The sequence below is a fragment of the Schistocerca cancellata genome, chromosome 3, assembly GCF_023864275.1.
Source record: "Schistocerca cancellata isolate TAMUIC-IGC-003103 chromosome 3, iqSchCanc2.1, whole genome shotgun sequence".
Classification (NCBI taxonomy): domain Eukaryota; kingdom Metazoa; phylum Arthropoda; class Insecta; order Orthoptera; family Acrididae; genus Schistocerca; species Schistocerca cancellata.
The window spans coordinates 618,263,893-618,277,439 of NC_064628.1; the positions used below are offsets into that span (position 1 = coordinate 618,263,893).

General features: G+C 44.4%; 1 protein-coding gene across 1 annotated transcript in view; it reads left to right on the forward strand.

Moving 5' to 3' along the window:
• Positions 1-13,547, forward strand: part of LOC126175523 (uncharacterized) — a 337,116-nt gene that overhangs the window by 151,839 nt on the left and 171,730 nt on the right. Inside the window, exon 2 of the mRNA XM_049922350.1 lies at positions 498-631. Coding sequence (XP_049778307.1) covers positions 521-631 — 111 coding nt within the window. The 5' untranslated portion in view covers positions 498-520. The remainder of the gene's footprint in view (positions 1-497; positions 632-13,547) is intronic.

Consider the following 13,547-nt stretch of genomic DNA (forward strand, 5'->3'; position numbering starts at 1 on the left):
GTGTATGAATACAAGTGGTGTCATGGATGGAGTAATAGAGCTTTCGAGACTTTGCAACTCGGTCAGAGAGAAGCAGGGAGACTGGACTGAAGAAGTGTGAAGAGATATTGAAAAAAAAGTGCAAGCAAAAAAATTAATATGTATTATTTACGAAATGTCCTCGTATTAAGAAAAGAATATGGGGTTCCCACAAGACCCCGGCTTGACAAACAACGCTGACCAGGAGGCCAAAGTGACCGAGCGGTTCTAGGCGCTACAGTCTGGAACCGCGCGACCGCTACGGTCGCAGGTTCGAATCCTGCCTCGGGCATGGATGTGTGTAACGTCCTTAGGTTAGTTAGGTTTAAGTAGTTCTAAGTTCTAGGGGACTGATAACCTCAGAAGTTAAGTCCCATAGTGCTCAGAGCCATTTTTGAACGCTGATCACTTAGACTTTGTTTGTTGAGGACAGAAAAAGCAGTATAATTAATCTAACTTACTCTTGGTGTTGTTTGCAGAAGGCAGCGGTGACTGAGGAGAGATGGGGACGCAGGCGCGGGCGCGGGAGCGGCGCGGGACGCCGGCCGACCACCCGCTGCCCCCGGAGGGCGGCTGGGGCTGGGCCGTCGCTGCGGGCATGGCGCTCATGCTGGTAGGTGCTCGCCTTCACATCGCCTGCTGTCGCGGTGCTCAGACTGTACACTGTCTCATCTAAAGCATCCGGACACCTCATGCTGGACATTACTACACTACTGGCCATTAAAATTGCTACACCAAGAAGTTATGCAGATGATAAACGGCTATTCATTGGACAAATATACTAGAACTGACATCTGATTACACTTTCGCGCAATTTGGGTGCATATATCCTGAGAAATCACTACCCAGAACAACCATCTCTAGCCATAATAACGGCCTTGATACGCCTGGGCATTGAGTCAAACAGAGCTTGGATGGCGTGTACAGGTGCAGCTGCCCATGCAGCTTCAACACGATACCACAGTTCATCAAGAGTAGTGACTGGCGTATTGTGACGAGCCAGTTGCTCGGCCACCATTGAACAGACGTTTTCAATTGGTAAGAGATCTGGAGATGTGCTGGCCAGGGCAGCAGTCGAACGTTTACTGTATCCAGAAAGACCCGTGCAGGACCTGCAACATGCGGTCGTGCATTATCCTGCTGAAATGTAGGATTTCGCAGGGATCGAATGAAGGGTAGAGTCACGGGTCGCAACACGTTTGAAATGTAGAGTCCACTGTTCAAAGTGCCGTCAATGCGAACAAGAGGTGACCGAAACGTGTAACCAATGGCACCCCATACTATCACGCCGGGTGATACGCCAGTATGGCGATGACGAATACACGCTTCCAATGTGCGTTCACCGCGATGTCGCCAAACACGGATGCGACCATCATGATGCTGTAAAGAGAACCTGGATTCATCCGAAAAAATGATGTTTCGTGCATCTAGGCTCGTCGTTGATTACACGATCGCAGGCGCTCCTCTGTGTGATGCAGCGTCAAGGGTAACCACGGCCATGGTCTCCGAGCTGATAGTCCATGCTGCTGCAAACGTCGTCGAACTGTTCGTGCAGATGGTTGTTCTCTTGCAAACGTCCTCATCTCTTGACTCAGGGTCGAGACATGGCTGCACGATCCGTTACAGCCATGCGGATAAGATGCCTGTCATCTCGACTGCTAGTGATACGAGGCCATTGGGATCCAGCAGGGCGTTCCGTATTACCCTCCTGAACCTATCGATTCCATATTCTGCTGACAGTCATTGGATCTCGACCAACGAAAGCAGCAATGTCGCGATACGATAAACCGCAGTCGCGATAGGCTAAAATCCGACCTTTATCAAAGTCGGAAACGTGATGCTACGCATTTCTCCTCCTTACACGAGGCATCACAACAACATTTGGCCGGCCGGTGTGGCCGTGCGGTTCTGGGCGCTTCAGTTTGGAACCGCGTCACCGCTCCGGTCACAGGTTCGAATCCTGCCTCGGGCATGGATGTGTGTGATGTCCTTAGGTTAGTTAGGTTTAAGTAGTTCTAAGTTCTAGGGGACTGATGACCATAGATGTTAAGTCCCATAGTGCTCAGAGCCATTTGAACCATTTTTGAACAACGTTTCACCAGGCAACGCCGGTCAACTGCTGTTTGTGTATGAGAGAACGGTTGGAAACGTTCCTCATGTCAGCACGTTGTAGGTGTCGCCACCGGCGCCAACCTTGTGTGAATGCTCTGAAAAGCTAATCATTTGCATATCACAGCATCTTCTTCCTGTCGGATAAATTTCGCGTCTGTAGCACGTCATCTTCGTGGTGTAGCAATTTTAATGACCACTAGTGTACAATGAGCGTCCATGCTTCGCCTTTATGACGGCTTGAACTGGTGACACTTTCAATGAGGTGTTTGAATGCTTGTGTACACTGTTGTGTCTCAACAGCCGAAATATAATAAGGTAGGGTTGGCACCACACATGATGGCAAGTGCCCCTCTCAGCTTGGTGCCCCAAGCTGCCGTTTGAATCTCTTGGGATTTAAAAAGCCCTGGACATAGGAAAAATGTTGCGAACGTTTGGTGACACACGGTCGCCGTTTTTATCACATTTCCTGTGTTCAAATTCTTTTTCATGAGCTGTCCAATATTGGTATTCCGACGCATCTTGGTGTTATGGAATCGGTAAGCGGCTATAATACTGCTGTTCACCACTCTAAGTAAAATCGAGGCGATGACTTAGACCCAGAGTAACTCTGTAGGTAATATTTAACATAAACATTTATTATTGCTCAGGAGGCGTCGAATCACATTAGTCTATCTCAAAGAGTCCCACATGCGGTCAGACAAAGTAGTGAATGACCTGTTGGCTATTATTTAATCTTAGGCAGAGGTATCTACATACATCCTCCGCAAGCCATCGTAGGGTGCGCGGCTGAGGGTACTCTGTACCATTACTACTCCTTTCCTGTTCCACTCACAAATAGAGCGACAGAAAAACGTCTGTATATATGCCTCCATATCAGCCCTTATTTATCATTTCTTATCGTCGTGGTCCTTACGTGCAGTGCATGTGGGTAGCAGTAGAATCGTTCTGCAGTCAGCTTCAAACTCTGGATCTCTAAAATTTCTCAATAGTGTTTCTCGGAAAGAACGTCGCCTTCCCTTCAAGGATTCCTTCATTTGAGTTCTCGAAGCATGTCACGTGTTCATCGAACATGCCGGTAACAAATCTAGCAGCCCATCTCTGAATTGCTTCGATGTCTTCCTTCAGTCCGAACTCGTCATTAGGCTTCTGACTGGTTTGATGCGGCCCGCCACGAATTCCCCTCTTGTGCCAACCTCTTGATCTCAGAGTAGCACTTGCAACATAGGTCCTCAATTATTTGCTGGATGTATTCCAATCTCTCTTCCTCTACAGTTTTCGCCCTCTACAGCATCCAGTAGTGCCATGGAAGTCATACCCTGATGTTTTAACAGATGTCCTGTCATCCTGTCCCTTCTCCTTGTCACTGTTCTCCACATATTCCTTTCCTCTCCGATTCTGCGTAGAACCTCCTCATTCCTGGCCTTATCAGTCCACCTAATTTTCAGCATTCGTCTACCGCACCACATCTCAAATGCTTCGATTCTCTTCTGTTCCGGCTTTCCCACAGTCCATATTTCACTACCATACAATGCTGTGCTCCAAACGTACATTCCCAGAAATTTCTTCCTCAAATTAAAGCCTATGTTTGATAGTAGACTTCTCTTGGCCAGGAATGCCCTTTCTGCCAGTGCTAGTTTACCACTGATGTCCTCCTTGATCCGTCCGTCATTGGTTATTTTGCAGCCTAGGTAGTAAAATTCCTTAACTTCACCTACTTTGTGAGCATCAGTCCTGATGGTAAGTTTCTCGCTGTTTTCATTTCTGCTACTTCTCATTACTTTTCTCTTTCTTCGATTTACTCTCAATCCATATTCTGTACTCATTAGATTGTTCATCCCATTCCGCAGATCATGTACTTCTTCTTCGCTTTCCACTCAGGACAGCAATGTCATCAGCGAATCGTATCATTGGTGTTCTTTCACCTTGAATTTTAATCCCGCTCCTGAACCTTTCTTTAATTCCCTCATTGCTTCTTCAATTAACAGATTGAACGGTAGGGAGAAAAGACTGTCTTACACCCTTTTTAATCCGAGCACTTTGTTTTTCGTCGTCCATTCTTATTTATTCCCTATTGGCTCTTGTACATATTGTATGTTATCCGTCTCTCCCTATGGCTTACCCCCATTTTTCTCTGAATTTTGAACATCTTGCACCATTTTATATTGTCGAACGCTTTTTCCAGGTGGACAGATCCTATGAACGTGTCTTGTTTTTCTTTAGTCTTGCCTGCATTATCAACCGCAACGTCAGAATTGCCTCTCTAGTGCCTTTACCTTTTCTAAAGCCAAACTGATCGTCATCTAACACATTCTCAGTTTTCTTTTCGGATCTTCTGTACATTATTCTTGTCAGCAATTTGGATGCATGAGCTGTTAGCTGACTGTGCGATAATTCTCGCACTTGCCGACCTGGTATGGATCCTAAAAACACGAGCAGTACTCAAGAATAGATTGCACCAGCGTCCAATACGGGTTCCTTCTAAAGGTGAACCACTTTCCCAAAATTATTCCAATAAACCCAAGTCGACCATTCGCCTTACATATATCCGTTCTCACTAACCGCTATCTCACAAACAAACAGTCAACTTTCAGCCTTATCTAACCTAAACTTTTGGCTACGCATCAGTGGTTCAGCACAACCAAGAGTTGTTATTCATATTTATAGGCTCCACTAACAAACACACCGACTGTTAGATCCAACTTAAGATAGACGTTTGACAATGTTACTGATCAGCCTATCAATACAACATTCACGTCACAAAACAGACTATATGATCAAAAATATCCGGCCCTTCGACTTTCTGACAGCTTAAACTCTTCTACGGACACTTTCAGTGGCTTGTGTGAATATCTATGAGGGAATGACAACCTATACTTCCTCAAGAGCCGAAACCAGAAAAGATCTCGATGACGAACGCTGGGGTCGACAGCGAAACTGGCGTTTTAACTCACCCCAAAGATGTAGCATTGGGTTCAGATTTGGACTCTGGCCAAGTCAGCCCGTTTCAGCAGAGTTATGGTTTGTAGACAATCGCAATACAATGCTGCCTTATGACAGAGCGCAATGTCATTCTCATACAATCAATCATCGTCCCCGAAGCATTCCTCAAATGTACACAGTACATAAAACTGTAAATTTTTTTCATATCCTTCCGCACTTAGCGATTTTTGTACGGAATAAGAGACCCTCACTCTAACCACGAAAAACACCCCCATACCAACATCACTTCCTTGGTACTTCACTGTTGGCAGGTACATTTCTCCAGGCATTAGCCAAACCCAAACGTCTCCATCGGATTGCTAAAGGGTATAGCGTGGGTGATCGCTCCCAGTCGGTCGTTTCCATTAATACGCTGTCTAGTGACGTCACTCTTTACACCACCTCATGAGTTGCTTAACACTGATTACGGAAATGTGTGGTTTATGAGGAGCTGCTCAATCACTGTACCCCATTCTTTTTAACTCCCTACGCACAGCCCTTGTGCTAGCTGCACTGCTGGTAGCACTTTGGAGCTCGCGAGTGATTCCTTCCGCTGATTTCGTGTGAGTTATTATAACCATCCTCCATGATGATCGATAGTCTCTGTTACTCAGTACATGACTGCCGCCAGCAGCTGTGGCCGAGCATTTCTAGGTGCTTCAGTCCGGAACTGCGCTGCAGCTACGGTCGCAGGTTCGAATCCTGCCTCGGGCATGGACGTGTGTGATGTCCTTAGGTTAATTAGGTTTACGTAGTTCTAAGTTCTAGGGGACTGATGACCTCAAATTTTAAGTCCCATAATGCTTAGAGCCATTTGAACCATTTGAGCATGACTGCCTAGTCTTGGTTTAGCTGTGGTTGTTCCTAAGCGTCTCCACTTCACAGTCACATCACCATAACTCCATGTGGACAACTTTAGGAGTCTCGAAATGGGCCTTATGGATTTGTTGATCTATAGGCATCCAATGACTAGCCCACGTTCTAAGTCACTAAGCTCCCCTACCAGTCCATCCTGCTATTAAGGCTTTTACGCTGACAGCACAATACTCCCCGCCTGATTTTACACTGGCAGGTTCAGCTGTAGCGGTCAATTCGGCAGTACATGGCGATGTCCGAGTACTTTCGATAAGAAAGTGTATTACTCCGTTCCTGTAAGACTACTGGCATAGGTCATATGTCATATCTATAGTGCGTCCTAGAAGGTCTCTTACTCCTAGGTCAAAACGGTGTGTTGTATGTTGGACCACTTACAAATAATAGCCATGATTCCAAGGGATCTTTATATGAACCATCGTGCCTTACGCAGAGACCGATCGACCTCCATATCCTTCTTGACATCTTGCGGAGCTTGTCAGGCGTTCGAAAGATTTCCTCAACACTTTTGCCGAAATCTTTAATCTTGTAACGACGTTCGGCCACGTGGAACTTGATTATTCTCTATAATGTGTGGTAAGTTTTGAGCTTTTCGGTGATCATTTTAATGGAGCTGGAGATGTTGTTGAACCACAAGCAATCCAAACGCCTTAAAGCTAATCGAGGAACATCGCATGTAAATACCAAAGTGTGCTGGAGCTCCGTCCTGCCGTAACCACACATGTTTCACAGTTCCTCGTATTCGAAGTGAGAGACTACTCACATTTTCAGCATGTCAAAAAAAGATTTCCATTCAGTAACCCTTCGAAAAATATGGTTCAAAATGGCTCTGAGCACTATGGGACTTAATATCTGAGGTCATCAGTCCCCTAAACTTAGAACTACTTAAACCTAACTAACATTAGGACATGACACACATCCATCCCCGAGGCAGGATTCGAACCTGCGACCGTAGCAGCAGCGTGGTTCCGGACTGAAGCGCCTAGAACCGCTCGGCCACAGCTACTGGCGAAAAAGTATGGTCTGAACAGTTGTCCTGATGACATTCCTGTCTATACCGTAATACGAAGTGGGTTCCTTCCCAACTGTTTCACATAACTGAGGTTTTTCCTGAGATCAGAAAGCCATATTGTTCCTGTGCGAATAGGATATACCTCATATTCATCAGAAAATAACTCTTTTAGGTGGGACACAGCATTGCAAGTTGTGACAATAAAGCACGCCAGACCGCAACTTGCTGCTCCATGTCTTCGTCAGATAATTCATTCACTAATGTTGACCAAAGTCCTTTCATTTTCAGATAATGTTATTTGGTTATGTATTGTTAAACATAATACTTGTGTACAGCTCTTCTGTTATGAATGGACACCAATACTACAATCACAAATTTCGACAATCGCACAAAGTCGCGAACGATATTTGGATTTACTAACGTTATCATACGCTTCTGTTCCACTGGATAATGGCGCAGGGGAGGTGGTATATATATAATCTCTAATTGTCATGATTTTTCCCGCCATTGTCACTTCGCGATAGGTATCTCGAAGGAAGTAATACGTTGGATGACTCTTCTTGGAACACAGGGGGCAAAAGAAAATCTCACGTAAACCGGGAAGAAGTGAGAATTTCAGACGAGCAGTAACAGCGTCCCCAGCTTCCACTAATGGCAGAATAACACTACTTCCAACCAATGAGACGAAAACAAAACTAAGCCGGTTTCCCAGGAGACACAGAAGTGGAGAGTCCCTACAGATAAAAAAGGGCTGCACATACAAAGTGTGAGACTATTATAATATGTATGACAAGAACGAAGTTTTCGCGACGACATCCTTGTTAAAAAATTGTCAGTTTACTTGCCGTGTTTAATTTGGTTGCCATTGTGGTGGCCTTTCATAGCCCATAGACGCCTTGTGACTGGTCAGCGTATCGACAGTACGTCATGCTGCCACAGAATGTGTCAACGTCTGCGCTGGCTGCGCCACCAATCCCGTGGGAACGTAAGTAATTCGGCGAATTTTCCTGTACCTTCTCAGCGCGGAGAGCTCGGTATTGCACACCACTAATACCACAGTTTCTGTTCTCGTTGAAATTGTTCTCGCGCAATATAATGCATAAGATGCAGTGCCGGCACTAACGTAAACGTTGACATAATATGTGGCAGAACGAAAAAATGAAAACCTATATGTGCTGTAAAACGTAAGCTGAAGTGATCTGACAAGGTCGCACTAAGCAAGAACAAGTTCGACGGTGGACGTATAACAACAAACACTTTATATGGAATAACAGAGAACAGAGACTTCCATTAAAACCACAAGAGTTGTAGTTATTCAGTCACAGAAACGTAACAATACTTTATGATGCAATTCAACAAGAGAACTTGTCTTGTTGTAGTTGTTGGGTCTTCAGTCCAGACACTGATTTGATGTAGCTCTCGGGTTGCTACTCTACCCTGTGCAATCTTCTTCATATACAAGTAACTACTGCACCCAACATCCTTCTGAATCTGCATAGTGTATTCATCTCTTTGTCTCTACGATTTTTACCCTCCTCGCTGCCTTCCAATACTATCTCGGGGATCCATTGATGCCTCAGAAGATGTCCTACCAACCGATCCCCTCTCCTAATCAAGTTGTGCTGGAAAATTCCTCTTCTTCCCACTTCTATTCCGTACCTCCTCATTAGTTACGTGATCTACCCATCTAATCTTCAGCATTCTTCTGTAGTACCACATTTAGAAAGTTTCTATTCTCTTCTTGTCTAAACTATTTATCGTCCATGTTTCCGTCCGTACATGGCTACACTCCACACAAATACTTTTGGAAAAGGCTTATACTCGATGTTAACAAATTTCTCTTCTTCAGAAACGTTTTTCTTGCCATTGCCAGTCTACATTTTAAACCCTCTCTACTTTGACCATCATCAGTTATTTTGCTCCCTAAATAGCAAAACTCATCCACTACATAAGTATCACATTACCAAATCTAATTCCCTCAGCATCACCTGATTTAATTAAACTACATTCCATTATCCTAGTTTTGCTATGTTGATGTTCATCCTATATCCTCCTTTTAAGAAACTGTCCATTCCGTTCAACTGCTCTTCCAGGTCCTTTGCTGTCTCTGACAGAATTACAATGTCATCGGCAAACCACAAAGCTTGTTTTCTTCTCCATGGATTTTAATTCTTGCTGCAAATTTTTCTTTTGTTTCCTTTACTGCTTTCTCAATATATAGATTGAATAACATCGGGGAAAGGCTACAACACTGCCTCACTTTCTTCCCAACCCCTGCTTCCCTTTCATGCCTCTCGACTCTTATAACTGCCATCTGGTTTCTATACAAATTGTAAATAGCGTTGCGCTCCCTGTACTTGACCGCTTCCACCTTCAGAATTTGAAAGAGAGTATTCCAGTCATCATTTTCAAATGCTTTCTCTAAGTCTACAAATGCCTTTCCTTAATATATCTTCTAAGATAAGTAGTAGGGTCAGTACTGCCTCACGTGTTCCAACATATCTACGGAATCCAAACTGATCTTCCGCAAGGTCGGCTACTTTCTTTGAAATTGGAATTATTATAGTCTGCTTGAAGCCTGTTTCATACATCGTGCTCACTCTGCGGTTGCGTTTTGTCAGGGCTGGGTCTCCCATGGCTATCAGTAGTTCTAATGGAGTGCTGTCTACTCCCGGGGCCTTGTTTCGATTTAGATCTTTCAATGCTCTGCCAAATTTTTCACGCAGTATCATATCTCCCATTTCATGTTCACCTACGTCCTCTTCCATTTCCATAATATTGCCGTCGAATATATCGCCCCTGTACAAACTCTCTACACACTCTTTCCACCTTCCGCTTCTTTGCTTAGAACTGGTTTTCCATCTGAGCTCTTGATATTCATACAAGTGGTTCTCTTTTCTCCAAAGGTCTCTTTAATTTTCCTGTAGGCAGTACCTATCTTACCCTTAGTGATATATGCCTCTACATCCTTACGTTGGTCTTCTAGCCATCTCAGCTTAGCCATTTTGCACTTCCTTTCGATCTCATTTTTGAGATGTCTGTTTTTCTCTTTACCTGCTTTATTTACTGCATTTGTATATTTTCTCCTTTCAACAGTTAAATTCAATATCTCTTCTGTTACCCAAGGACGACTTAGCCGTCGTCTTTTTACCTACTTGATTTCTCCTGCCTTCACTATTTCATCTCTCAAAGCTACCCACTCTTCTTCTACTGTATTTCTTTCCCCAGTTCTTGTCAATCGTTCCCTAATGCTCTCTCTGAAAGTCTCTACAATCTCTGGTTATTTAGTTTGTCCAGATCCCATCTCCTTAAATTCCCCCGTTTTTGTAGTTTCTTCAGTTTTAATCTACTGTTCATAACCAATGGATTGTGGTAAGAGTCCACATCTGCCCCTGGAAGTGTCTTACAATTTAAAACCTGGTTCCTGAATCTCTGTCTTACCATTATATAATCTATCTGATACCTTCTAGTATCTCCAGGATTCTTCCATGTATACAACCTTCTTTCATGATTCTTGAACCAAGTGTTAGCTATGATTAAGTTATGCTCTGTGCAAAACTCTACCAGGCGGCTTACTCTTTCATTTCTTAGCCCCAATCCATATTCACCTACTATGTTTCCTTCTCTCCCTTTTCCTACTCTCGAATTCCAGTCACCCATGACTATTAAATTTTCATCCTTCTTCACTACCTGAATAATTTCTTTTATCTCATCATACATTTCTTCAGACTCTTCGTCATCTGCGGAGCTACTGTGGAACTTGCCTTACATCTTGATAATCACATCGAACACCTTTAGGACAGCGGTCCACGAATCACGACCACTACCGGTTGGTGACAAGTCCTGGCACCTGAGTCCTGAGAGTCTTAAGTTGGTGAGATGACTCATTGTTGATATCTTGCGGCTCATAGAAGGCTTCGAATGCAACAGTGTCCATGATGGTGCGTCGGCTTGTTCTCGACTTGCTATAACCATACAGCTTTCAAAATACAGTGTCGACGGATGTTTATGGCACTGTCTACTTGTGGGCATGTGACATCGCAGATGCAACTACTGCTGCGATTGCTACGTCTCCTACTGGTGATGTAAACGTCACCTTTTGGCGAAGCAGGCTGCTTTAGTAGCAGTGGCGGTGGCCAGAGCTGCCCGTAAGGACAAGCCATTGTTGTGTTGTCCTCCGGAAGTGGTTTTGTTTGTTTCACGAAGCCATGGCATCAACGGGTTGGTGCTCCGGTAACCTGCTGCAGTGGCTTGTTATCCTATTGGACTACGTGTCCCGACACATCATCCTCACCGTCTCCCCCCATGTAGGAGAGATGACTGACTGTCTCGACGTCAAGGAATGCAGAGTACTCGTCATCGACGGCCTTTGAAAGCGAAGTTCTTCATCTCTCATCTTCGACACCCGTGGGAATGAGGTCGTCAACACCGGTTAATGCTTCGTCATTAATGTAGGTGTGTGCTGACCACCAGGCTCGCGTTCCAGAGGGCATCACTGCTGTGGGTGTAGTTGGTGTACACCGACCATCGGATGTGGAAGATCTGGAACAGAGACAGTAGTGGAGGAACCGATACTTGCGGCATTGTAATTGATCCAGCAGTTGTACCTCCACTATAGCTCTGTCAAGGTGGCGCGTGATGCATGCTGGGACCCATTAATGCTTACCCTGTGAAAAGACCATTGACCAAATGTTATCATGAATCCTTTTGCAACGGTGATGAGGCTTCCAATAGGGGCTAAAGTTTGCACAATCGAGAGCTGTGAAAAACTGAGGGTCTCAATGTAGCCTCTCCACTGTGTTCACCTCATATTGTGGGGAAGAACGATACAATGCCGGGAACAGTGTGACAGCAGAAAACTTTGTAGGTGGGACAACCACAACTTAAGCTGTATCTAGTCCTTTATTATTGGATCACTACAAACCACATCTTTAGGTGAACATCTGTATAATAATAAATCCAGAAGGAATAACAACCCTGAGACATTACTAGCTATTTACTTGACGATTTTGTCTAGGCAGAGCATCGTTCCATTAAGTGGCAACCACTCCTCTGTGTTTCATTCTGGACCCAAATTAGGTCTAAATAGTTTTCATTTATTTCCTCCTTACCAATGGATCACTATGATACGATTTGTTTTGGGCCCTTTAACTATATTGGAACCTGGCAGTTGTAAATCTATGACATAACGTCTTTTAACGGTTTTTGTTTTGACGGACAATGACTGTTCGGTAATAGGATCTGAGCTTTTCCATTCTAATGTTTAAATCATGTGAGTAATAACAGATTGATATTATCATGTAAAAGTTTTTTATGTTTTAATTTTTTTTAATCTTAAAATAATTTACCATACCAGTGTATGTCTCAGGGTTGTTATTCCTTCTGGATTTATTGTTATACAGATGTTCACCTCAAGATGTGGCTTTAGTGCCACGAAACCGGTAGTGATCCAGTAATAAAGGACTAAATGCAGCTGAAACGGTTATTAATATCCAGGACAGCGTGAAAGCATCATCAATGTTGTGATCCTGTTGCAATTTCGCCACTTAGGACTGAAAGTCCTGATGAAGCGTTCCATTTACCCATTGGATGCTGTATGAAACAGGGCTCTTCGCATGAATTGAATACCACGCAGTTCAAAAAACCGGCTGAATTCTAAAGATGTAAACTCGGGTCCATCTTCGTTAACTATAGTTTCTGGGAGGCCTCCAGTGGTTAAAATCCCCGTCAGCACCTGCATAGCTTTAACAAATGGTTCAAATGGCTCTGAGCACTATGGGACTTAACTTCTGAGGTCATCAGTCCCCTAGAACTTAGAACTACGTAAACCTAACTAACCTAAGGACATCACAGACATCCATGCCCGAGGCAGGATTCGAACCTGCGACCGTAGCGGTCGCGCGGTTCCACACTGTAGCGCCTAGAACCGCTCAGCCACCCCGGCCGGCTAGCTTTAAGAGTCATTGCAGAATGCACGTGAGAAATATAAGGAAATTTACTACCCGCGCCTCCTATTATGAGCCAATGTGATCCCAGGAATGGGATTTTGCAAATCAGGATGGAGCCTGGACCACGGTTGCATTGCAGAAGGCCGTGGGAAAAATTTGTGCGCTGGAGCTACTTGAATGCGCTAGCACCGTTGGCAAATTGCAGGCATATTTTCCATATCTCTAACAACACCTCTCCAGAAAACGCGTTTGTGGGCCCACCGTTTTATGGGTATGGTACCCTAATGGCCTTGCCGGAGAAAATTGAAAATGAAACGCTCCAGGACGTTTGGAATGATGGCGGCTCGTTGGATTTCTCATGATACCACGATCGTACGTGCCGTCAGCACCAGCGATAGGGGACCAAAAATTCTGAAAATGGATTGTATATAAGCCGAAAGCGGTTAATGATCAGATATTATTGCGATCTCTACTGTTCATTTCAACTTAAATAAGATCTTCTGTTTTCCGATGCGGAGGAGGAGGACCACGTCTAACATCGAGAGTTTGTGGCGAGGTTGCCAGTAAACAAGCACCCCTTAGTATGCACGACTTTAACTGCTTAT